The sequence below is a fragment of the Epinephelus moara genome, chromosome 12, assembly GCF_006386435.1.
Source record: "Epinephelus moara isolate mb chromosome 12, YSFRI_EMoa_1.0, whole genome shotgun sequence".
NCBI classification, from domain to species: domain Eukaryota; kingdom Metazoa; phylum Chordata; class Actinopteri; order Perciformes; family Serranidae; genus Epinephelus; species Epinephelus moara.
This window is the reverse complement of record NC_065517.1, coordinates 21,194,865-21,222,596: the sequence shown is the minus strand read 5'-3', so window position 1 is coordinate 21,222,596 and position 27,732 is coordinate 21,194,865. Positions and strand designations below refer to the sequence as shown.

Below are 27,732 nucleotides of genomic sequence, written 5' to 3'. Positions count from 1 at the left end.
GAATAACTTAACAGCCACCACACATATGGTTTGAGGGTCTAAAAAACCCTTAAAACTACAGAGAACTTAAGTGATTTAAAATTTTAGACCTTTGAAGAAGTTGTTAATTTAAAGCATACTTCCTCAAATTGCAGTCAGTGGGCCAATGGCAGCCCTAAGAAACATTTATTTGGCCCCTGAACATGATATGAAATGGGTTCATTACATTTTAATTATCCAAGGTCCACTTCAATTTGACTTTAAGTTAATACTCTGCTCGCCCTTCTCGGTTACTATGTCAAACTGTACCCCTCTAACAAGTGTCTGTCAGGTCAGAGATGTCATCTTGTTATTGGTTGCATGGCAACTAGCAGCACCTTGCGAGTGTCACAAGATTTATGTTCTTTTATCAATGCTGGTGCTTTTAGCAAATGCAGTGCACTATGAGTACCCGGAAGGTGCACTCAAAACGGTAAAGAAGTTGGATGTATAACTATGGACCCTTCTCGCACTCAATGGTCGCCATCTTGGCTACGTAGTGGAAGGGGAGGGACCACTTTTCAAACTGGAAATGGTGGCCGAGGACTGTGCAACTGCGAACGTCGCTACATTGTATAATACATGTGTTTTTTGCACTAAGCACCGCTATAATGTTGTCGGATATAAGCCAGCGGTATGTTTATTGGGTTAATTTAGCAGTCTGTAATTATTTGGTACCCCGATAACGTGAATGCTAATGCTAGTTTGCTAACTAGCTAACAGCTGCGGTCGTCATTTCCGGTAAGTGCACAACGGCAGTGTTTGGTTTGAGACAACACTACCCTGTCGAAATTCGCGCATGTGGTATAACCAACATGACACCACTGATATGTGAAGAGATTTTGGAGACAATACACGTTATAATCAAGTTGACTATCTTTATAGAATCTCTTATCAGTGTTGCACTTTCATACTCGTCTCACAGCAGGCTGCACACAGACGGCAACATTATATGTCCAGCTTGGAGGACAGCTTGTTTGAAATGTAGCCTGTTGTCTCAGTTGGAAAAGAGCGCCATTTGTGTTTCCTTTTTGAGTTATTGATCCAGGAAGATCTAATCCCTCTTCCCAATACTGTGCGCCTGCACTGAACTTTTTTAGTGGTAATGTTTAAGAATGTATAAATGGAGTTTTCAGTGGGTCTATTTTTTTCGGCAAAAAGTTGTGAGAACTTTTGAATAAGTGAAAAAATGTGTATTTTTGTAATAAGAATGAGCTGATTACAGAGCTTACAATTACAGGATTTACTGACGGCTGGTCACTCTTCTCTATCCTGTTCTCCATTTACTCATTCTAACCTGCAGCTCTCTCTGTAACCTGTATTTGATTGCTCCTTACCTCTGTTTCCTGGACTCCCATCTTCTTATCTCTTGTTAAAGGATTCTGAACATAACAAACTCTCACAAATTGTGCCAGCTTTCAAAAATACCAGCATGAGGTGACTGCAGGCATCACCAGCAGTACAGCTGTGCAAGCGCTGCTCGGCTGACTTTGCAGTTTTCTGTTTCTGTTTCTATTTCAACTCAACCTTTTTTGGTGACAAAGATAAAAACTCAAAGTAGTCCACAAAACTGCCACCTAAGACTTTATAACTTCCACAAGCAACTGCATAATCAAAACAGTCCAAATTGGCAAGAAACTCAACACAGGAAACACACCAACAATGTTTGTCCAAGCATGAACTGTACATTAAAAAAGCCTGGAGCTCATAAATGAAAAGGCAGAACAGCCATGCATTATTCTTTAAAGGTGCAGGTGCTTGACAGGTTATCAGACAGCAGTGTTAGGGATGCTACTGTTTGTTTGCTGCGATTGGTAAGACCAGGTGTAGCCTTTGCTTGAAGTCAATACTGGGAAATAACCTGTGGGCAGGGGGGCCGAACTAATAAAGTCCAGGGAGATAACAGCAAACATACAGTGGCCCTCATTTATCAATCTATCTTACAAACCAGCCCAGATCTGACCTATTCCAGCCCAATATATTCTCAGTTTAGAGGCCTCACTACAAGAGTTTACAACATGGAGAGACATAATACAGCCAAGCAGAGAAACTTCTCTAAGCTGGAAATGGAAACACGGACGTCCCAGGTCCAGTTTAACCAACTGGTTCTATCTGGCAGTCTGAAAAGTTTCATCAAAGGAAGTCGGAAAAATACCATATAGAAGAAAATCACTGCTGTGGTAAACAGTGTTGCGGTGGACTGTCGAACTCAAGGTTGGAATATTTCCTTTATACATCCATGATATGTACCAACCTATGGCCTACATGTGTCATTAATATAGGCTATATATTATAAACTATTAATACTGTCATAATATTCATATAAAAGGTTATTGCTGACCCAGACCGAGGAGCACATGGCCTTGCGTATTGGGTCTGCTTCCATTTCGGGCATAACAGGAAAGACACTGGTAAAACATTTCATCACCTAGGCAACTAATATTTAAATAATTACACTGTTGCAGGGTTTATTTAGTTGTTTTATGATAAATTATATAAGCATGCTTTGATTTGTCTGTGTTTAAAAACAGATCAGTTTTAGATAGAGCCAGGCACGAGCTGTGTTCACCCTTCAGTCAACCTGGAGCCAGTCCCAAAGAGCCAGGCAACTGCCAGCTGTGATAGAGAGCACATGTCTATACGGCCACTATACATCTTTAAGTGAATAATATGCGGCTGTTAATACTTGATGTCAGTCAGAATATGGTCTAATAACAATTCTCCACCTCAGCCAGATTTACTATGCTTTACACTGACTCAAACTTGTGTACACGATTTGAGACCTGACATGAGATTTGATTGTAGCCTACCCTTACGTTCACATTGATGAATGCTGATTTTTGCATGGAAGTGACCGTACCCCAGTTTTCTGTCTTACGTTCATTTCATAAATTAAATTAATGTGACAAGCTATTGAATGGCTTTAGGTCTGAGATTTGTTATTTTTACTTCTCCTTCAAGTAGGGGGAAGAAAACACTCAACCAGAATATTAAAATTTAGATCCACAACTCTTAGCACTATACAGTATAAAGCAGCAATGATTAATCAATTAGTTGTCAACTATTACTATTACTATTACTATTACCTTACTATTAGAATAATTGCAAATCAATTTGATATAAATGTTTAAATAATTTGTTAAGAAAAAAAAGAAGCAAAAACTCAACAACTCAACAAAAACTAATTCCAGCATCTTAAATGTGAGTATTCTCTGAACGACAGAGCTGACAAACAAAGACAGCAGTCACAGGATTAAAACGTCAAAACGTTAAGTTAAATTAACATTTACTCTGAATCAAAAACCCGCATGACCGGCATGTTCTTTTTCCCCCCACCCAAAACAAAATCTTGAAATAAAATTAAGACACAAAACCACCTGTGAGGAACCTTTTTTGTAGGTCACCCACTAGGTACCCAACCTATTGCAGGACTACTAAAAACATACACAAAGTATACACAAGATACACATGGCACAACCATAGTAGGGGATCAACAAAGTCAGTAGGGTTCATCCTCTGGGAGCCATGAATGTCTGTACAAAATTTCATTCAATCAAGATATTTTGGTCTGGACCAAAGTGATGACTGACAACTCTACGCACACTGCCGTGATGCTGACATGGCCAAAGGATTAAATTGAGAATCAGATGCATCACTGTGTCTATGATGAATGCTGTTCATATAATGTTTAATATCTGCTCTTGATTTTCTAACACTTGCAATAATGACATACTGCAGCTGAAAGTTGGCATTAACACAATTTGCTCTGGAGTTTCTGAGATTAAATTGCCTTGACAAGGATCTAAATATTTTACCGCCCTCTCATTACTGTTTTGACTTTTGCTGTAAATGAATAAGAGATAAATCATAGCTATTACACGCAAACACTTAAAGAGCAGTTTTAGTTTTGAGTGAATGAATCGGCAATGACACGACACACACACTAACAACAAACTGGGGCAATATCTGCAGCGCAATTATTCATAAACACTTGAGTGTCAGCTTAATATCAAAAGGCTGATTGTCTTTAAATGAGCACGTCGTAAACACAGATGCAGTGAATATAACAGATGATAGTAAAGCTTAATAAATGTTTAAAGTGTAATTCTATTGAAGAAAAAAAAGCAGCCTGCTTGAGGGTTTGCTTCGAGATAAGTCCTTTGATTAGTGTTTTTTCAAAGTCTCATTTCAATAACAGCTTTTTGCTCCAAGGCAGACTCATTGTTTAAGCGTGCTGCAGATTGCAGACTAAAGGCTGGACAAGTCCAATAAATCTGTTCCCCAGAGAAAAGCTCCCTCTGTTACAGCTCAGACACACTGGCCCGCTTCTTGAGAGTAACATCATGTGTGTGTGTGTGTGTGTGTGTGTGTGTGTGTGTGTGTGTTTTGGCGCGGTTTTGGTGTGAATGTGCAAAAATGGTGCAGTGACATAAAAGATTAGTCTTGGAATAAACAAGGTTGAGGAATACAGGGACGGTGGAGTAAAAGAGTAAATCTTGGTCTGCAGTTGTGACACAGATACAGCAGAGAAAAGCAAAGCTCAGATAAAATGATTACACTGATTCATGAAACACATGCCGTGCACAATCGCAGATGATATGACCTCCTAAACTCACATATCTGTCTCGGATCATCTCTCACAATATGATTCAAAAGCTTCACTGGGTCCAACCTGATGTGAATCACACCTTCTGTACTGACTTGGTTTTCTAAGTGAAGCTGAAATGATTTGAGATTTAAAAAAAAAAAAAGAAAGTGTAGAGAGGAGAAAAATGCTTCTTTGTATTCCTTGTACAGAGATCACCATCTGGAGTGCTCTCCCATAAGAAATTCTACCATCTGTGGCAATGGTACTGTTATAAATTCAAAATCTTTTCAATGTGCCCGAAACAAAGAAAACATATTCCAAGGACACCATGTGTTGGGTGAGATAACACACCCTGTGACTGCAGGCTGCCGCAGTGGCAACCTTTGTGCTAATATTAATGGACGTTCACAGCAGCGAGACCCTGCTGAGATTAACCCAGAGCCTAATCCCATTCACAGAAGAAGAGATTAACATTGCACTGGTTGCTTTAGAGATCTAAAAAATCAATGACTTTGGAAAACAATCACAATGTGAGGCAGTGTTATTGGCCCCATGCACACAGTAATGGTTGGAAGATGTGTTGGTGATAAAACAATTCAACCCTACTGAACCTGTGGGACCGCCGACAGTCTTGGCATTACTGTCTTCAAGAGGCTGTAGCAGGGGTTTGAAGGTGGAGTGAGGCTACTGATATGACACCAGGTATGGTATATAACTAGAAGACCTAAGGTATCTGCTTTTGGTATCATGTCATAGCTTTCCAGGAAGGTGCAGCTTTAGCAGATGCAAAAGCTGCGCAATCCTTTTGTGACTTTGCCCCCAAGAGTCTAGACTCATGCTAGCAGCTCTATAACAATGAAAACATGCTGAAGTTTAGTGGGTAAAATGTTTACCATGTTCATCACCTTAGTTCATCTTGTTAGTATGCAAACCTTTGATTACCATTAAACTCAGGGTAAAGTTGAGGCTGGTGGGCATGTCACGAGTAAGGCCAATTTCTGCCAGATGCTAAATCCCCTTAATAATGTCAGTATTGAAGTCAACACACGCAGACCTACCAGAAAATAGGACTCCCTACCAACTTGGTATTTCACCCAGGGGCGAGGCCTTCCATCCCAACGAGTGTTGTGACTGATGCACATTCTCATCGGGTCTCAGTGGGTCATGTCTTCACTTTCTTGGTGAGGTAGCGTAACGGTAACCCAAAAAGTTGTTAATTAACCTAATTAGGGATGCACGATAAATATCGGGCCAATAAATTATCAGCGGATAATGGGACATTTTTATAATTATGCATTTATCCAATATTTAAAATTATAGCAGATAATGCGAAGCTAGACTGCTTTCAGCCTTTTTTACCCTCAGGTGTACATAAACTATAGGTTTTACACTTCTTTTTAAAATACAAAAATGTGAAATTATCGGTTATCTTATCAGTTATCGGCCATGAGAAGCAGTTACTTATCGGTTATCGGTATCAGTTGAAAAAAATCCATATCGGTGCATTCCTAAACCTAATCTTTTCCTTAACCAAAGATGAAAGCTACAGGTGACTTCCCACTTCACTGTAACTTCAAACACAGATGATTTTTCGTTGATTTACGAAGACACACTTGGATTTTTGCTCTTTGATGGCTAGGCTGCAACTGAAACTAATGCTAGACTTCCCTGCAGATTCTTAGATGACTACCTGACTGCTGATAAATTCTCTAACTGACCATCGTACTGGAAAATATCTACCACTAAATCGTGCCAAAACGTATTGACATTTGGTTGGACTAAATTATGTCCAGCAACAAAAATCTACTCAGATGGGAGGTCTGTATTCTGATATCAATGTAGTCTCTTACATCAATGGATGCCCATGGATGCAAAACCAAATATACATATTGACTGAGACACTCACTGAGCTCAGGCATACACTGCTGCGTCCTGCAAAACGACACCCATCCAGGTGAAACACTGAGTTTTCAGAGAGTCCCATGAATCTGACTTATGCGCAGGTGGTCACTTCCTGGTTGGCGACACCTCTGTGTGACAATGTGAAACATTGTCAAAAGCCACTACAAAGAAGAGAGTCTCTGCTCTTTAATAATTAATGAACTGGTGTAAATTTAAGTAATTAAACGTTATTTCTTACTGAAGAGAAGAAAAAAATGGACCTGCCCGAAAGACGAATGTGCTTCCACATGGAGAACATCAAGCTGTCACTCTGGGGGGTGGCATAAAGAATGTCCCCACACCCCAACATGTTTGCTTCCACAGCACAGCATCTCTCACAAACAACGGCTTATTTACAGATTGGCATATCAAAGAGGGTCTCAAACAACAGCCCTGGTGTCAATCAATAATCCAATGACTTGAGCCAAAGGTCAAAAAGAGTAAATGAATGTTAAGAAGTGCATTAATTCAGTAAACAACACAATGCTAAACTCATGTTTATATGCAAGGTCACCACAACAACAAACGTGGACGGTTTGCAGACACACTATCTGTGAACGCCTCATTATTGCTGTTTCACTGTCTGTGTGTGCTGTAGACAAAACAGATAAGGGGGGAAAATATATTTCACTATCACAAACTTTTGTCCTTTTCCTTTTCAAATCTTTTTTAAAAATCTTTTCACAAGGAAAAAAAAAGAAAGAGAAAGCTCAACAGAAAAAGTGCCAAACAGCAGCAATGCGCCTCTTCCCCTTATCTGCCTCCAGCCAATGTCTTTAATTCTTCCCTGTAAATATTTAATAACCTCTTGGAAAACACTTCTCGAGCATTTCAGTGTTGTTTACTATGGTGCTGTACATTCATTCATTCATTTATTTTTTATTTCCCACATGGGGTTACAAGACAACACTATTTTACATACATCTTTTAGTCATGCATATACTATATTGTACAGGCTGTTTGGATGCAGAAACAGAAAACTTTTCCGTTATCAGAATTTACTGTTTTCCATTATGGCACCATGCAGATAAAATTTAAACACTGCAACATGGACCGGACTTTTTTAGCATTCATTTTTTAAAACGCAAACATATACAGTTGGATGAGGACTTGTTTAACTTGGTTTTCCCACATAAAACTTAAAAAACAACAAGGGGCTGGAGGCAGATCTACTATTTCTATCTCAGCGAGAAATGTGCTTGCGTTAGGTTTCGCTCTCTGCTTTCTCCAGCGCTGCTTTCACTAGGCTGACTGGTGAAAGAGCAGTGCACATCAAGATGGCTAGCGTTAGCGGAAACGTCGGAGAGATTGGAGATCGCTGAGACACACGCTTGAGCCTCAGTCAGATCCAGACTCAGATGAGGAGTCTGTTGTGTGCCAAAATCAGCGACGAGCAGATACATCAGAATGGCAAGTGAAGTTAGCACGTAGTTAACACTCTTATTTATGTTGTTTTTTAGCTTGTAGGCTAACTGGTGGTGGCTGACCCAGTGTTAGCGTTTTGTCTTTTTACTCACCGGTCAAGGAAGTAGATGGTAGATGAAAAATTCAACGGTCTATCATATGTTTTTACCGGCTAAAACAATAAATTGCCTTGTGTTACACATACAGCCGATTCAGTGGGCTACATTTAATTGAGATAATAAGGTATTTCATTGAATGCAATCTTAAAGAGGAGGCCAGTGGAAAATCTGAAGCAAAATCATTTTAATATATTGATTGATGGTTTATCATTTCAAGCCTGAATACAACTCAGTAAGCCTTGATCTCAAAATTCTACCAAAGTTCTTGCTATTAAATATGCCTGAGGATCAATCAAAAGTAAATCTGAAGGTTTTGTAAATCTATTCGATGCTAAACGATGTTGATCAACTTAAGCCTCCTCGTCAGACTCCTTACTCTCTTCTGCAATCACCCTCTTCTTTGCAGACTGTCATCAAGAGATAGTTTAGCGGATCAGATGATGTCCCATACAGGAAAAAGTGCGGTGGAAATAGAAACACTTGAGATGGTCAGTATCGCGGTAGACATGCTGTTAAGATAAATCTGCAAGTGTGTGCATCTGTGATGAACCCTTCTGCTGCGACAGACACAGAGAGCAGAGCGGTGCGCACATAAATGTCACCAAACGCAGTGGAGACCCTCCCCGTAGTTTTTATTGCATTTCTATTTCAGTACAAACATTTACCCACCAGCGTGGCAAATAACCTTCTGAGAAATACTTGCTTAACAGAAAATATACCTGAATTTGGCAGTTGGCAGGTGTTAATGTCGGACCCTGTTGTGAAACATAATTATCCTCCCGACTGGAATTTTTGTTTGGTTCACATTTTTAATTTCTCCTAGCTATTTGGGATCAGTAGGGACTGATGAGTATAAAAACTAAACACTGTCAACAATAATAAAGTCCCTATATCCTCAAACGTGACGATAATAGTCTCAATGTCCTCAAACGAGCTGATGATAAATTCCTTACGTCTTCAAATGAGTACTTACTAATTGCTAAAATTGGTCAATTTCGTTGCCATATCAAACTACAAATGTCATTAATCAACAATAAACAAGTTTCAACCATAAAATGTGATCAGGTTTTGGACCTTGTCCACTTCTGTGTCGGGATCAGCTACAGACTGACTTGGCAGAGATGACTGCCATCTTGGTTTTACATGGATTAGTGTATTGTGCTCTTACTACCACTAGATGGCACAAAAAGTGTCCACGAACGAGGACAACAGGTCTAAGTTAAGAAGAATGAAATATAAGGTCCAGTAAAGCCAAAATGTGATGTCCTTGTATGACGACACAGGGTCTCAGGAGGTTATATCTGCTACCATAGTTTTTTGGTAGATAGTGGAAGGAAGCTCCAGGGTCCAGTTTACATCTAAAAGCTATTCATTCTTTAATGTTTGCTGTCAAAATGTCCACTATGCTAATGCTAACTCTGATCTCTGCATTGACAAATCTGCTCTGCGCTGAAGGTTTCCAGTTTCTTTGTCGATGTGTTGAAGTCTATCCCCCATTGATGTGTTTCCTGTATTACTGAGCAATTGGCTTTTGTATTGGTGACGTCCCTGAGCGAGTATTACCTGCGTACATTTGAGTCCCAGATTGCACAGACATCACCCCCTTTAATAGAGGTATGTGAAAACACCTCTCGAGAGACAAACTTTGTACAGACACAAGTCAGTAAAGTCAAGGTAATTCATGATAGGGGACATTAACATAAGAGAAACACTTTAATGGAGAGGGACTCTGAGGATGACTCTTCCCATTATTTCTAAAGAGTCTTATAAAAGGGTGATGCTGAGGGGCTATGAAGGAGGACTTCTACCAGGTATACATAAGCACAGACTATTTTAAAGCAGACCTACAAACAGCAAGTGCAGTCGGTCACCTTGAAAACACCAGGCCTATGGATGTTAAGGGTTGTTATTAACATTTAAATGAGTCTCTGCTACTATAGTTAAGTGCATGCAGAGGCTGTTGTGCCGGCAGCCAGGCCACTGTCACACTGTTGTTCTCATTAGCCGGCTGTGGTTAGACGCATGTGAATAAATCTAATCTGGTTTTAAGTAATTACTGTTGTTTCACTCCCCAATCCTGTTTGTTTGTTTGTGTTGTCTAAAACACTTTAGACTTTCAGATTCACAGAACCAAAAGCCTCATAAACAAGGCGTTTAATTATCTAATGTAGATGCTGTAATAAAAAAGAAGTAAAGCCAGACAGTGTTGCATAATATCTTCTTTTGTATAATGCCACATCAGATGGCCGACAATTTGCATAATCATTTAGTCACATTAGCCTTGCCAGTTTTTCCGACCCGGCCCATTTGTTTGAGCGACTGTGCAGACGGGAACCAGCTGCTGACCTTCAGGAGTTTGGAGCGATTTCCTTCCGTCAGATTCATGAAACTGCTGAAAAACATCTTAATGAACGGTGATTTGATCACAGATTGGCGAATTAGACTCAGCACAGGCGGCTTTAATGGGACGCATTGAACATCTCTGTCTATGATGGTAATTCTATACACGTCCTTGCAGAGCTGTGAAAGGACTTCCAACCAATTCAGAGGCGAGAATTCTATAAAGAGGGGTGTAAAAAAGGCACCTGCAAGCCGAATGGAGTTGTCTGAGCGACAACCTGTCCATACAGTATCGACAGAGCATTTGCACATTGTCCCCGCTGATTCTATTCCTGCTTGTTTGACAGAAATCATTTTAAAAACTGTAAAGAGCATCTGCCAAAACAAATCACCAACCCTGGTTAAAAGTGTATTTCTAATCCATGACAGGGATGGGGATGATGTTGTTGCAATTTCCTCAGCCGGTTCAATAAATGCCACATACATCTTCACACCCAGAGGGCCACAGTGCTTTCAACACTTTCCTTCAGCCCCGTTGTTCATTATCCATCAAATTCACAGAGGCTACAGAAGACAATAAATCAATGGCGGGCTGCATCAACCTCACTGCTCTAAATCTAAAACCATTTTCTGGTCAGGGTGGTATATAATTTGGAAATTCAATACAATCTCCTAAAAATATTCTCTCAAGCACCCCTTGTGTAATTTGCAGCTAAAAGAGAAACCAATGATTGCACCCCAATTAATTCCTCTTCCACCCAACTGTACAATATTTCCCCTAGAGTTTTATAAATTAGAAATCAACTGTGGAAATAAGAACTAAATCTAATTAGCATCCCCTCTTCTCTACACACCAATCACTTTTTCCGAAACAATCGAAGTCCAATTATTTATGAAAACAAGCGAGAGGGAAAGGCTTACATTGTACGAGCAACCGCACAGAGTGGCGTGAATTGCAAGCACCTGCGAAAATAAAACATTTACGTTGACATATTGATCAAGACAGTGGCACATCAATTAACCGGCCTCGGAGAGACATATTCATCTCTGCTCATGTTGTGGTGGAGAGAAAGTGCAGCTGTGTAAACTTGCCTCCTCCAAATTTAATTTCCAGCTCTCCTGAGAACTGTTGTTACCTGCTGGCTATTGCCACAGTTATACACTGTATGATAATTACTGCACAAATCACAAAGAGCAAAAGCCGAAAAATGCTGAACAACAAGAGGGATAGGTAGAGATGCACCAAGTGCTAAATTCTGAGCTGAGACTGATGTTTAAATCGACAATTTGGCCGATAGCCAATACCAATTTTGCTTTGTAAAGAAATCTACATAATAAAAGATAACTGAACTGTTTTAAAGTCATTCAGTCTTCCATTACACTACCTTTGAATGAGCACATTTAATCATAGAAATGTCTGAAACAACCTTTAAAATAACCTTATTTCATATAAAAAAACAAAAAATAACTGATTCAAAAGCTTTACTACTATATAATATATCATAGTTCAATTTCTAATATCTATTTCACATTGCTGTGAAAACTGTGAACAACATATAACTGTATCTATTCAAGTTTCTCAACAAAAAGTACATTTTACAGTTGAATACATCATGTAAATATTTTAATTTGCCTTTGTCCAGTCCTTGAACGCATCATAATGTAACTCATTGCAACCTCTGTTAGCTGTTGCGCCCACTGGCTGCTAAAAGCTAATGTTAACTAGCTCTCCTCCTGCCAGTGTCAGCACAGATTTGATGTTCACAGTGTAGCATTATCAGGGAAAAACAGCGTGCAGCTGTTGACGTGCCATTTGTGAGTTTGCGGCGTCCTTTTGTCCTGATGGCATCCAAGGGAAGATATTTGTTCATCTTAAATACATTTGTCTGCGGGATGACGGGACACCAGTGATCTTCAGCCCTGCTTTTTGGCCTGTGCGAACATAAAACATCGGCCACTGCCATGAATTGTATCTAATTTGCAGATAGGCCAACGGAAGTCAGCAAGGCGAATATTGGCAATATCGATGTTCAGTGCATAAATCTGTGCATCCCTAGACAAAGATTATGGTATGTTATTGGTCATCTTTTGCTTTAAAACAATTAACAATTATCCTATGTGCTAATGTGACAGCTGATAACTTCCAATCCAACCCATTGACTATGGAGTAAATATACTTACAGTAATCAAGAAACTGTTAATACTATCAAATCAATTTTTTAAGGCCAGTGACGTTATGTCTCTTACCAGTGACAAACGTTTTCATAACCTGATTAACTTTATTATTATTAATAATATTCTCATTCTTCTTATTATAATTTTAATATTAGTCACCATCGGAGACATTTTATGAACCCCTGCTTGCTTGCTATTTGAGCCCCATAATATTTGATTTCACTACATTGATCAAAGGCACAGTGAACTAATAGTTTACTGCTGTAATTCTGATGTAAATCTACATAATCAATATTAAATCAAAGCTACGCTGAGAGAAACAGAGCCTCCATATGGTACTCTCTACAGGGAAATCTTCATAAATGCAATTTCACCTGCCTATTCCCTCCCCATGGAAATAAGCTATATTAAAAGGGTTTTAGAAATCTTGGTAATCATCAATGATAGGGAGAAATCATGAGCAGTTACTTTCTAATGGTCACTGGACTGCACTTGTATAGCACTTTTCTAGTCGTCTGACTAGTCACATTCACCCATTCACACACATATTTTGGTGGCCGAGGCCACCATACATGGTGCCACCTGCTACTACTGCTACTACACCTGCTACACACACTCATACACAGATGGAACAACCTCTGGGAGCAATTTGGGGTTCGGTATCTTGCCCAAGAATACTTCAACATGGCTTTATCTGTGGATCAAAATGTATTCTGTGCTTAAAACCAGAGCCCAACCAAAAACAGCCTAAGCAGGTGTGATTCCACCTGATATAACATCTCTGAGCGGGCTGTGGCCAGAGAAACAACAGGCCGCTGCACCACGCCTCAGCAGCAGTTGTTGTTACCCTGTTGACTGAAAAGATGTCCAACATATACAGGGTCAAACCCAACGAGACGCAGGTGTCCAGACGCAGAACACGAACACCTGTTATCCATACGTGAGCGCTGCCCCGTTCTTTGTCATGCAAATCTGCTGGATTCAATCCAGGCAAAAACATTTTGCTGCTTTTGTTGCTTTTATGAAAATGTCCCTGTCTGCTCAAAGGTGTGCCAATAGGTAAAATCAGAGACTCTGGTGTAAAAAATAATGGCAGTATATATTTGAGATATTCTCTTGCAGCAGAAAACATCAGTGAGCTTGGAGAAAAATATGCAAAATAACACGTCTTTAGAGTGCAGTAATGTTCAACTACAGCTCGATTCGCACGGGACTACTATTACCTGGGGACCTCTTGTGATTTAGAAATTGCCTCCCACATCTGTGTTTCATGCGGCACATTCGCACAGAATAAGAGAAGTCTGTATTTCACTCACACAGCTCTCCACGACACAGAAACACCACACAGCACCACTAGCGGTGATGTACAATGTTATCCTCAAACAGAACATCATCTTTGGAGATGTTGCTCTTCTGCAAATGGGTCTCCATGCTGTGCAGCGAGATAATCCTCCTGCACCCAAAAATGCTGTCAAAATGTTTCTTTATAATCGCCAACACTGCCTCTATAATTCTCAACCACGCAAGAGGCAGGAAAGAGGTGTGGAGAAAACAAACAAGTAAAAAAAAATACGACCCAAAATCACCAAGATGCTGATTTGCACGGGTCTAATATCGTCGCACAACCTTTGCCGTGGAATTTTTACTTGACAAATCATGGATAAGGCAGATTCACAAGGGATTCAGATCGCAGAAGACGCCTGCAATTATTACAAATCACATGAGGTCCCCAGGTAATACTAGTCCTGGGATGTTTTCACAAATTGAAATGCGAAATTGTAATTAGATGCTGCTTTTGTTACACAGTTCTCTCGTTCTTGTCTTTGTACTATATATGTTTTTGATCTTTTCCCCGTAAAGCACTTTCTAATCTGTTTTGAGCCATTAAAAAACATTTCCTATAATTAGTTTAAAACAACTTGATGATTTAAGTAAAAGCAACCTCCTAATGGTCTTAATTGTTAGATTTTGTACATCAGTGTATTAAAGACATAAGACTGCCCAAAGTAAGTAAGCAAGTAAAATAAGGCGGCTGCTTCACACGATAGAGTTAAAGACAGAATTTCAATGCAGTTGCTTAACATAGTTGATAGTGGAAGAACAATGTGTCAAAGCTGAAAATAATAAGCAAAAAATGTGATTCTTTTCTCAAACAGCAGAGTCAGCAGGCACCATAGCTACCTGCAGCTTTATGCCGCATCTCAAAATCTAGATTCCTACCTGTCCTCCTCCTGCATTAATAATGTGTGCACGATAGCATATTTAATATATTACACAGTGGAATGTGGGCAGCTGAGTCCATCACAGGAGAGGAAAGGAGGAATACTATTACCGTCACAGATAAAAGTGATTTTCTGCTGCGCTAACAACCAAGTAAATTGGTATTCTTACCAAGGCCGTTTCCGTCGTAACAGAAAACTGCCATGTGTCTGTTTTACTGTGCAGCTTCTCCCAGATAGCCCTGTGTTTATGTGGATTCATGTAGGAGTGGGGTTTTCTACAACAACACAGGGCAAGACTGAGAGTGACAAACGGTGTGTCGCGGTGACAAGCTGTCCGATTCTTATGTAGGAGCCCGGTGGAATAAAAAAAGCTTCGTCTGACAATCAACCTGTGGCAACAAGGCTACGGCTTTGAAAATGACAGATTGTCATACATAGATGGAGGCTTACCCCGCATGGCTGGAAGATAAGCCCGTCGACTTCGTGGCTGACCTGGGACGTGAAGCTGCCTTCAAGTAGCTGAGGAAAAAGAATAAAAAAGAGGAGGACACAGATTCAGTCAAGCAAAACTGATAAATGACAAGATGGGTGACTGAAAGCTTTAGCTGGGAACACATGAAATGACACTGATTTATAAAGTCAACCACAGCCGAAGTGTTTGCCACCAATACCTAACCCTCTAAGAGTGAGAAAAGTTACAACATAACCTGAAGGCTTATGCTCCAGAAATCCTGTTATAAGCAGGAGTCTGACACCCTGTTTTCACCCACCTAGCCCTGAAACTAAACACTAATCTCTTTGATTGATAATGCATGACTGAGAGATCAATATCTGTAACTTGACAGCCCAGGTTGAGGACCAGAAAAGCAACAAATTATTAAGTTCCCGATGACTGGAAAGAGTGGATTTCATCTCTTCCATTAAGACCAACCACCAAGCTGAAAGGAGAAAAGGGACCTACGGCACCGTATTAGACGAGCGGATGCCCAGGAGACGTGGCAGAGTTACTGTACAATAAAAGCACATTTTCTACATCATGAAGCACATCCACAGCCATGGCAACTACAGCAGGGAAAATTAGAGGCTCTTAAATAAGGGTGAATATACAATCAAAAGCATATGAAAACAGATGAATAGATCTCCCAATTTGAGAGTGCTTTTCTTTTTTACCCATCTTCTTAATGACTTTCTCCCTCGTCTTTAATGGGTTTTACCTTCTTATAATGAATACTGAGAGGTATTCTTTTTTTTTTTTTTTTAAATCTCTTTCATCACTGACTCACGAAGTACAAACAAAACAAACAAAAACAAAAGATTCACAATTCTAACAAATCTTACCCTTTCTAATCCCCTCAAAACCAATGTACAAAACAAGACCAACCCCTTACTAATGCACCCAGAATGTTGAGCCATTACAGTGGTGCTGTTGCACGTGAGGATTTATTCACCGTGAGCACCAAAACAAACCAACAGCTCTCCAGTTCATATATCAATAATACTTGCAAGCACTGGTCCTCTATGGTAGCAAATTGAGACTAAATGGTCGTGGTCTGGGGCTGAAAAGCCAAAGCAAGTCTCATGTCGGTGGCTTTTAAAAAAAATAACTTGACAATTAATACTCAATATTGCTGTTACAGTATTTTTTTACATCTCAGGTGGAACAAGCTGCAATACATCAAGTGTAATCGATTTATCACCCATCTCTAATCAAAACACAAATGAGTCCTGCCTTTTCTATTCTCCAAACCAATATAGGAAATCTAGACCAACCCTTAAACCCAATGCACCCCTTAAACAACATCAGTTATAATTATTGTTAGTTTCCTTCACTCTGGACAGTACTTTCATCTTACAGCATAGATAACATGCAATATTAATACTGCGGAACAGCACTGGCAGAAAAAGAAGACAACAATTATTAGTCTGAATCGGAAAAAGGAAAAAATATATCAAAAATGGTGTTCTTCATAATGACATTCAATACTTTTCCACTGGCCCCCATATCTCACCATAATCTGTCTCATTATTTCGCACTCTGAAAGCTACCTTTTCCAACTTAATTATTTCCATTGCTTCAGTGATCTATTATGTCTGAGTCAGAGAACTTAAGTCAATCTAATTTTTCATGATTATCATCTTTTGTGACCATACATAACAAAGATCTGTTCAGGCTTTAAAGATACTCAGCTGAAGTTATGCAATCCATCCGCTATACACAACTGTGTTGTGAGTGGAATGACTATATCAGTGTGGATCATTGCTGTCTTTGTTATGCAAAACCAAAGATATTTAATTGTATTGCAGACCCACAACAGATGGAGCAGTGCTCCTTCAGCAGCACCACAATTTTTACATTTACTATCATCTATTATGCCCATTCTATGTAGCTGTGATGGGGTGTAATATGATCGGTTGAGTATTTTAAATTGCCTTCGATTGTTAGTATTTATTGCCCAGCAGCTACATGAAAAATACAATCACACTAAAATAATCAGACTGCATATTGCAGGAAAGGACAGCAGTGTAGTACTGGCCAATCAAAACGGCCCAAAAGTTGAGCGTGGAATGATGCATACTGCTCACCCTCAATGGTCACCATCTTTGTGACATTGCAAAATTCTCAACTTTTGACATGGCGGCTGGGAACAACGACGAGTCGTTCAGTTGTACATGTTTTTTGCACAAAGTACCAATACTGTTGTTGAACAGGAGCCGTCAGTAATGTTTGTTGGGTCCGTAATGATTTGGCACCACCAAAAAATAATGTGAGTGCTAACGTTAGCGTTTGCTAGCTAGCTAACTTGCTCCTAGCTACGGCAGCACATTTTAATCAGCACCATCATGGTGTGGCGTAAGTTTGGTTTATGTGTGGGCAGAGTTAACTGTCAAATGTTGGCGAAAGTGTTCCACCATCTGTTTTCAATATGCTGTTTAAAAAGATGATGAAGAAGAAGGGGCAGTTAAAAAATAAAAAGCCATCGTCACTTACAGTACGTGCAAAATGGCAGTGCACAATTTGAGATAACACTGCCATTTTGGAATTAGTGCACCTATTTAGTGTACTGATGGACGTATGCGATTTGAGACACACTCTAAAGGCCCATTTATGCTCAATGTTAAATACGGATCCGGATACGGACGGAGCCTTTCAATGTTAAATACGGATCCGGATACGGACGGAGCCTTCTGTCCGTGCTCCGCGTTCATTTCGTCCGTGTTTCTGCACGTTTCCATAAAGCTTACGGATACGGGCCAAACTGAGCAGTATCACCGGGAACCGTGGGGGCAGTGTTGCTGTCACTACCCGATACTCCAGTCGCAATGTATTTAACGGCCTCACCAACCACCGCCTCCTACAATGCTGCCACTGTTTTTGTCTTTTATGCAAGAGGTACATTATCAATATCTCCTCCACAGTCACCATGTTTGTTTTTGAGTTTGTTGTTGTCATAAACTTTTGACGCTGGGCTGCCTCCTGGTGGATATATTGGTTAACATCCATGCCAACGTAAAGGGCGCATGGAAGTATGTGGGCAGTGACGGTAACATCGTTTGAAACGGATGTATACATTTTCGTATGTAAAGGGAGCATAAATGAGCCTTTAGTCTTACAAAGAAGGACCGAAAAACAATTAATTTTTTTTTTTTTTTTAAAAAGGGGGTTCTTCAGAAGCAAATGGTCCTGGGTAAAACCTTCGCCCTTGAGAAAGAAACCTTCAGTTACGTCAGACAGTTAATCGTAAGCTACATTTTGGCAGATTGGTCTCATAAAAAGTCTGCTGAATTACCTATAAGCAGTTCCTGTTTGCAGTGTACCCAAAGATGTACAGACGTCTATCACTGGATTACTTTGATACTGACGAAAACTTGAGGACCCCCAGGCATGTTCTGGCAGGTGTTGCTAATGACATCGGAGATAGTGATATCCTTGGGAAGTGTAAGTCACACTCAATCTAAAAATATGTCTTTGTATCCAGAATCTATTGAGTTTTGACTCCAAGGAGTGAAAGTTTTGTCGCACTTTCACCTCATGCTCTTTCTCTGCCTCACTACCTTCAATAAAATACATAAGGCTGAATATTAGACATAGATAAGCTCACGTAAGTGTTCAGTGGGGGTTTAATTCAAACACAGTGTCAAAGCTGAGAAGAAAATTGTACAATGTCAAGAATTCTGTGCAGTCAAGTATGAATATGAAGACTATGACCCTTTTGTGTGCTGGGACAAGGAGAAGACAGTGCGAAGCTTAGCTGAGTGCTTCGTCTTCAGTGATATTTGAAAGCACAAGGAGCTGAAATGCAAGACCTTCAGATCAATATTTTAAAACTGAACACGAGACAAACTTAAGAGAGATGAAAAGAGATGAAACTACAACTGCATGGAAGAATCAAACTGTGAGTAAAGTTTTATGTGATGTTGTACTCTTTGGCATGGATGACCAGTCTGAACAGTTTATTTCAATACTGTACTGGCATGAAGGGAAACCTGCTGCTGCTGCTGCTGCTGCTTGAAAGGTAGGAAATCAATCTCAAAATGTATCATATGCCTTGGAAAATGTTCGACTGTAATGTAATACCAAATGCCAGATCTAATATATGATTGCGCATGACTACACAGAGCAGAATCTGTAGGCTTTATAAATGGCAGACATTAACAGAGACTGCAGAATCACTGTTGACCAACTTTTCAAGGAACTTGTTGCAAAAAATATGGATAAATCCTCTATGTGAAAACTTGTCAAGTGAGCGTTGCTATTCTGTACATGCATTCAGATGGTAAATATATTTAGGCAGGCAGGAAATGGCCCCGGTCAATAAAATAGAAAGCATACGCATTAGTGCACTGCAGCGGATATCAGGTATCATAGCCAAGCCATCAAGATGAACCAAAGCAGAGACCAATGCATTATAGCTCTGCAGCGAGGTACTGAAAGGTGGAACAACAACATTTCAGTGGCCTTTTATAACATACTGTAAGTCGTCTCCTGTCTCATTGACAGGAGACAATAAAATGAAATGATTAAATATTAATTAACAATGCCTGCATCTCTGTCTAGGTCTGACATTTCAATCAGCGGGCATGGACAATGTAAGTGCCTGTTGACTCCGAGATAGCAGAGAGCTGAGTAGATGTGGAGACTGTCAGCAATCATCAGAGCTGAGACGCGTTCACTATGCAGGAGATGACAGATCGTCATCATCTGCTCTGGTGCTGCGCGGAGACAAACCAAATTATAACCTCAATCACAAAAACAAGAAAGCGTGAAATATAACATAACTACATTTGGACTTCATGCAAAGCTGGTGAACCATATCATAGACAGCAGCACTACGGGCCCTCCTGTGAAAGCTGCTTTTGACACGTGCATTTTGTCCAGAATTAGACGCATCTAGTCATGAAATCTCTCTTTAAAGTAATCAGATACTACTGTACAATGCAACAGATAATATTTGCTTCAAAGAAGGACATTTATCTATACTTTGAAATGAATAAGATCCTAGCATGAACACATAAATATCTGAATTATTTCAATAGAGAGCTCAAAGTCCTTTGTCACGTCTGAGCTAGCTTCTGCAACTCTATTAACTCAACCAATCTCTCAGTGAGAATTTCTTCCATCAGTGTTCTTGGAATTTACTTTCCACCAAGTTAAAGGTTCTCAAACAAAAGCTAGGTTTACTTGCAGTGCTTCTCACTGAGAGCGTCCTTGAGCTCCTATTATGAATTGAATAAAAGAAATAGATCTAGCCACCCTGACGTCTACCACTGGTTTGTGGACTAGAATTCTGAAGTGTCGAGTTTGGCATCTTGGCAGTTGCCATCTTGTTGTTGTTTTTTTGGAGCCAGAAGTGACCATACTGACATGAGAGGTCTGAGCTGTGGAGAGCAAAGGGTGGATCTGACTGAGAACCTGAGGACACCGTTGTGGTAGTGACTTGTCAACCACTAAGTAACCATGCCCTGAAGCATGCCCTTGCTTTACTGTCTATTTTACTCTAAATGAGACCATAATTTACCAAATGAACATCATGCTGTATTGAAAAAGATGAAACTAGAGATGGAGACCATAAACTCATAAGGAAAATGTTTACTGAGGTAATAAATCAAGTGAGAAGTAGGGTCATTTTTTTCATAGACTTCCATAAAATTAGACTTCTTTTTGTTGCCAATGGAGTCACCTCCTGCTGGCCATTAGAAAGAATGCAGGTTTAAAGCACTTTACTTTTGAGACCTGGAGATAACCCCTTGGTTGTAACAAATGTGTTGAAAGCATTTCCTTTCTACCTTGCAGTCTTTTTCCCTGCCTTCTTTAGAACAATGCTATGCATCCTCCCTTGTTACTGCCACCAACTGTCTATCAATGAAATAGCGTTTAAGTGGGAGCAGGATGTATCCCGTCACACTCATGCTCACCTGCCTCCATGATACAAACAAAATGGGAAACCACATGAGAAGACAGTGCTCTAAAGGACTCCTGGATAACTTTACAAGGTACCTTTAAACAACATCGTATTTGTCAGCAAACAAAGCTGCAGCTCCTGCGCTGTGACATTTAACTGGCATTCATCTAAGCCTTATGGGAAATGGTCTTCCTTCAACAACATTCAACATTAATCAACGTTCAAATCAACTTTATTTATATGGCACTTTTCATACAACAGTAACACAAAGTGCCTCACAGAGGTTACATAGGTTTGAAATAAAATTTCCATCTCTATGTAGACATATAGGGTGATCCACAATACATACTGTTGAGTAACATTTTGTTTAAAGGCTGTTTGTTTTTGGTAGATTGTGTCAGTACAAATCTCCAGAGACAAAAATGCCAACGCACATTTCAATCCACTACTGTTATGCGAATATGAGGAGTTGAACGCATCAAGATGGTGGAATTAAAAGAGCACAAGTCAGATCTCAAACAATTGAAATCAATGTGGAAAACATAATGGAAATATGAGGAATGTTGCCGTCTCCTTGGTTCTCTACATTTATCTGATGTTTGTTGTTCCATCTCTTCAATGCAGTGGAGCCTTGAGTGATAAATAAGTGGCATGCTTCATGTCTGTCATGATTTATTCACCTAGTCTGTTTCCATAGCACTGTCACATTTTGTTTTTACATCAGCTTTTACACCTAAGACAAGCGTAAAACGTTTTTGCCATACTATAAACTTCCAATCATGTTTTTTCTTTATGCGTAAATTGAAAATGCAAAAAAAAAAAGGGTGACAGAAAGGCACCTAACTATGATTGGCAATGTTCTTTTTTTTACTTCTCAAACAGAACCCATTCTGGTTTCATTTTGGCTTACTTTAGCTGAGCTTACGAACCACGGCTCTCCAGCTGCAGAGCACTGCTTTAAATATATCCTGTGTCTGTTAAATTTAACTGCTGGATGATTTCACATTTCCCCAAAATACTTTGATGCAAGACATCACTACTTCTAAAAAATGTGTGTGAGGGAAGTAAGTGTAGTCATCAACCCTCAGAGGAGCGCTGCATACATTTATCTAGAGCCACGGAAAACTGTTCGGTCTCTGCTGTATCTGCAAAGAAAGCAGAGCAACATCAGTGCTCTCCAGAATGATGAATGAGTCACAGCAGATCACACAAAGCTTGACAATCATGCTGACATGGAGAAGGCAGATAGCCAGACTAAAAAGAACTGGTGCCTTTATGAGGGAACGGCATGTAGGCGGTAAGATCTGGGAGTTCCATTTCAGTTCTCTTGCCATCTTAGCACACCCACCCACCACCTTCGTCGAGCACAGTGAACCCTGGATGGAGAGATGAGCATAAAGAAGACTTCCACTCACACATCCTCCTACTGGAAGGAAGTTCCTTGGAGCAATAATGCAGAGAGGGGGCAGCGACCCTGCTTTTATGGTAAACCTCTGTAAAGGAAGGCAACACAAACTTGTGCCTGGTACAGTAGGGCTGTGGGGGCGGAGGCGAACAGCACAGCCCCATTAAGAGATCAAGCTTTCATTGCAGACTCCAGGGCAAAGATGGGACAACGGAAGAGCTCGGGGAGACGAATCGACCGCTAACATGCTAAGCAATGTCTTCCCCCTCGAGAGCGTGGATGTCAGGGTGATGGAAGTTCGGCCATTTTCCTCTCCAGTGTTTTATGTTTGGGCTCATTTCACAAAATGACACAATGATGAATGATATCTGGCTCAGTGTTAGTCAGATAGAATCGAAATGACATGACGTATGCCGCTCACCTTCACTGTTATGTGCTCTGTCTTCTACACAGCACAGGCTTGTTGTTAGTAGCTAGTCAAACAGAAAAAATCCCTTGCCATCAATTCTAGTTGACCTTTAATATTGCTTCAATGAATAATACATCAGAAACAGTAAAATAAAGACATGCAAGTAAATTGTAATGACAGAAACAGTGGTAACAGTGACCTCATAAATTGACCGGTGACTATTTTCTTTGATTCTTTATTTAGGCCATAACATGAAAGAATTTCTGAATAAATGGCCATCATAATTAAAAAATGTCTTTGTCTGACCAAGACCCTGAAATCCAAATATATTCAGTTTAAAGGGATTAAAACCAGAAAGCCTCCTTTTCTTTTTTGTTTTTTTAACATCTGAGGAGCTGTAAGCGGGGAATGTTTGGCATTTAGAAAATTTCTTGATAAACAAATAATTTTCTTTTGATCTGCTTGTCAATCAAAACAAGGAAACGGCTCTGCAAATCTGATGACTTGAGCATGAAAATTCCTGAGAGTGAATGCCTCACTGGGTAACAAATGAGCAAGTACCGGCTGTCAGCTTAGAAAAAGCAGCAAAATCAATCAAATACATTCAGAGTCAGTGCTGGTCTTGGTCTGTTTCTGTCATTTTTGAAGCTAGTATTGAATTTAGGTGAATCTTCAAATATTAAAAACATAGGCGGTGGAAATACCAGGCTAATTTACTAAGCAGGACTAATTTAGAGTAAACACTGACAAATGTATGAACATTGGACATGTATTAAGGCCAAAAACAATTGCTCTGAAGGCTGAATTTGTCTTGTCTTTATCTTTCAAGTATGCTTCACTGGATTTTTGTTTCAAGAGATAATAGAAAACTTCGGACTGTGCTGTCTTTTGATGTTTTGCTGCAACAAAACAACTGAGCAAATTACAGATCTGACCTTGACCCTCACTTTGAATGACCATTTCGTGGTGTGGTTTTGAATAAGAGATTGTTTGGGCTGGATGACAATCCTCCACTGGAATACAAAATGAGCAGAAATGAGGAGAATGCAGAATAGTTTTTACTATGAATTTCTATTGAAGTTGACCGAAAACCTAGAGGCAGTTAAAGTTTACTGTAGACCATTAAGGGACAGTTCACCCCAATACAAAAAATATGTTTTTTTCCCTCACACCTGTAGTGCTATTTATCAATGTAAGTTGTTTTGGTGTGAGTTGCAGAGTGTTGAAGATATCGGTTGAAGAGATGTCTGCCTTCTCTCCAATGTAATGGAACTAGATGGCACTCGGCTTGTGGCGCTCCAAGCAAAAAAGTATTACCAGGTCATTCTTTACTCTACTTTACTCTACTCTAGGTTACTCTTTCTATCTAACTACACATACCGATGAGGACGCCATTAATACGTGCTAACATTGGCATGAGCCTCTTGTCCATGAGTCAATGCACTCTTCCTTCTGCGCTGTGATTCGGTTGGTGAGTATAGTTTGGTAGAAAGAAACTGCTTATAACAAGGTCTGTGGATTATCTTGGTCATGATTTCTAGAAAGAGACATTGCTGTTGAGTTTTACAAATGTACATTTTTGGCACTCTGAGCACCACAAGCCAAGTGCCATCTTATTGCATTACATTCGAGAGAAGGTAGACATCTCTACGGCTGATAGCTCCAACACTCAGCAACTCACACTAAAACAATCTAGACTGATAAACAGCCCAACAGCTAAGAGGATAAATATGTATTTTTTCTATTTTGGGGTGACCTGTCCCCTTTATAATATTCTACTTTTCAACAATGTACAACAACATAACCTGATGAATGAATGTCACCAGCGTAACATGTGTAAATGACAGCAAAAATCTCCAGCAAGGAGTGGAGACACCATCTCTGTAATTTAGATGCTGACACACTGATTAGATTTAAGTTGAATTCAGTCAGCCTGAAAATTATACTCTAAAAGACAAACTGAGTTAATAACACCTCATTTTAATCAGTGATTTTATTGTTTAACGATGATTACAGAACTGGATAATTGGCATGCAGTAAATACAGAGTAAAGGCCTGTTAATTATGGTTCTAAAAATAAAAAGAGTTACCAACTGGCATCATGTATGTGTAATATTTCTACACCTTATGGTGTATGAAATATGCATATGCAAGCAGGACAATGCAGCGTGCTCTGATTAAGAAAGCAACGCCGAGGCTCATTTTCTGTGCAATATCACCAGCTTCTCCTCCTAACACCTGAATTGATATTATGCACTTTTCCACTCCTGAAGCCTTTGTGCTTTCCTGCGGTCTGCTCATCCTCGTTGCTCTGAGGAGGCTTAGGTGCGGGGGCTGAATCAAAGGCGGAGAGGATGGATTGATATTCCAGTCAGACCACAGGGCTGCTGCTGGAGGCTCCTTTCAAGCCTCATGTGAATGGAACCTCTGAAGCCAGTGTGCAGTTCCCTATTAAACGAAAATCCCACATCACAGTGTATGGACAGGGCTGCTAAACCTGGGCTGGCTGGCTGGCCTCAAGTCAAACAAGGTTGCAGTCTGGAGAATTTCATTGTCTTCAGACATCTTATCTTTTGATTGATACTGGTTGTTTAATAAAAAAAAACCTGATTCAATTACGACAGGGAAAAGATGAACAGAGACATTAACATTTTGAGGATTAAACCGATAAGTCTAGAGCAGGCAAGGATTATGAGACATATCAGGGCACAGCATGAAATTGAATTGTGGTATAAAAAAGAACCTGTGGCGAACTGGACAACCGTCTTGATGAGTGACTTGCACTGAACACCCACTACCGTGAAATTACCAAAAGCTAGCAGCAAGTTATTGCAAGATGATGAAGACTTGAGGAACCAAGAAATCATCAAACTGAAATTCATAATCTCAGCTGAGGCCCAGGGATACAGCAGGAATGTAGGTGTGAATTTTTAATCATACAATTAAACTTTCAGGATTATTTATTTCTAGATCTCTCTTTTGTAAGTATCAAAGCATTTTACAAAGAATGATCCCACATAGATTTAACTATTCTACGTGCTAATCTTCGTATACAAAATTCAAACACAGAACAAATCAATAATACAAAAACTAAAACAAAGTGCAGGAGGTGGGATATCAAGTGGAGACACAGCATGCCTAATTCATCAGTGTCTATACATGTTGGGTTTTTCAGATGAGCATTTAGATGGGTTGTTTTCATTTTCCAACATCATCATAAACAGACATCGAAAGGAATAGGCTATCACCGTTAACGCGGGTGTGTGAATTGGGCTAGATGAAACGTCTCTATGCCCCACTACCGATTAACTACACAACATGTAGACAGACAGTTGTGTGTGCCAAAGCTGGTGGGAGAGACAGGGTTCCCACAAATTTTCATGAACAAAATTTCAAAAGTTTTCAATGACTTTTTGAGCACCCATAAGAAAATTTCCATGACCATTTAAAACATTTAACATTAACAGAACTGTACAGCACACTTCGCTCCAAATATTGATTATACTATTATAGGCAGTCCATGGACACGAAGCAGTAGAGCTTTCTAAGTGAGGGAGTGACAGCCGACAGATTGGTTGGCCCAATGCTCCATACCTTCGAACAGCCACGCTCTACTTTAAGAGCAGTTAAATCAAAACCAAAGTGCACACTGATGCTCTAAATGACAATTAAACACCCTAAGCTTCCCATGTTAATTGCTCCATCTCAAAAGTAGTAGTGAAGCATATGTATGGAAACAAGTTAAATTACATTGTCAAAACACTATTTTTCTTCTTCCATTTGTACGATGTTATTCAAAAATGTCAGATTCCAACTATTCAAACATTTTTTCCAGGTAGCTGACATATATGGAGGGAGAGATGGAACGTGGGGAGAAAATGAACAAAAATGCGTGATAGTAAAAAGAATGTCACACATCGACTTACTGGCCCTACGTTACGGTAGCTACAGAAAATAAATTAGCAGATATATTACATAACGTGGAAGATTAGCCACGAAAGATTAGTGTGACAATGTCATTACAAACGACAAAATTCCATGACTCTTCCAAAACTTTCAAGGATTTTACTAATTCCATGACTTTTCCAGACCTGGAAAATTAGTTTCGTTTTTGCCCTTATTCCGAAAAAGACAATCTTCCTACTAAGCTGTTTACATGTCTGAAAAATGAAAATAATATTCACTACTATTTCTGTTTTGCACACAGCTGTGCATAGTTAGATTAATGTGTCCTAACATGTTGTTTATCATGTCAAAAAAACTTGAAAAGTGGAACAGCGGGGGTCACTTGTGCTATTTTGCTTCATTCCATCAAAATAGGATTTATTTTCATACGAACTGTGAACACAGGTAACATAAACAGGTGAGAAGCTGTGTGTTGCCCTGGTTAAGACACATGTGCCAAATGCGCTATATGCATGTCCAAACAATGCCCCTAAAACAAGAATTATACCAGCATATCCCACGTCTTTAACAGAAGATGGTGCATTCATAATATCTAAACTTAATATGTTGTTTACAGGACTCAAATCAAATTCAGAATAATGTCACATTTGGAACAGTAGTGGAATATTAGAGTGCATGTATACGTAGTCAATAACATGGTTAATATAAAACAGATAAACCATACAAGATAGTTATCATGTCGCAGAGATGGGGCTGTGCTAAAGCTATATCCCTGCCAGTTAGACACCTCACCAGCCCATCTTC

The 27,732-nt window shown here is 39.7% G+C and overlaps 1 protein-coding gene across 1 annotated transcript in view; it reads right to left on the bottom strand.

Annotated features, from left to right (window-relative positions):
• The window catches only part of rngtt (RNA guanylyltransferase and 5'-phosphatase), a 144,865-nt gene that overhangs the window by 39,550 nt on the left and 77,583 nt on the right, over positions 1–27,732 (bottom strand). Inside the window, exon 12 of the mRNA XM_050058235.1 lies at positions 15,258–15,326. Within this exon, the coding sequence (XP_049914192.1) occupies positions 15,258–15,326 (69 nt within the window). The remainder of the gene's footprint in view (positions 1–15,257; positions 15,327–27,732) is intronic.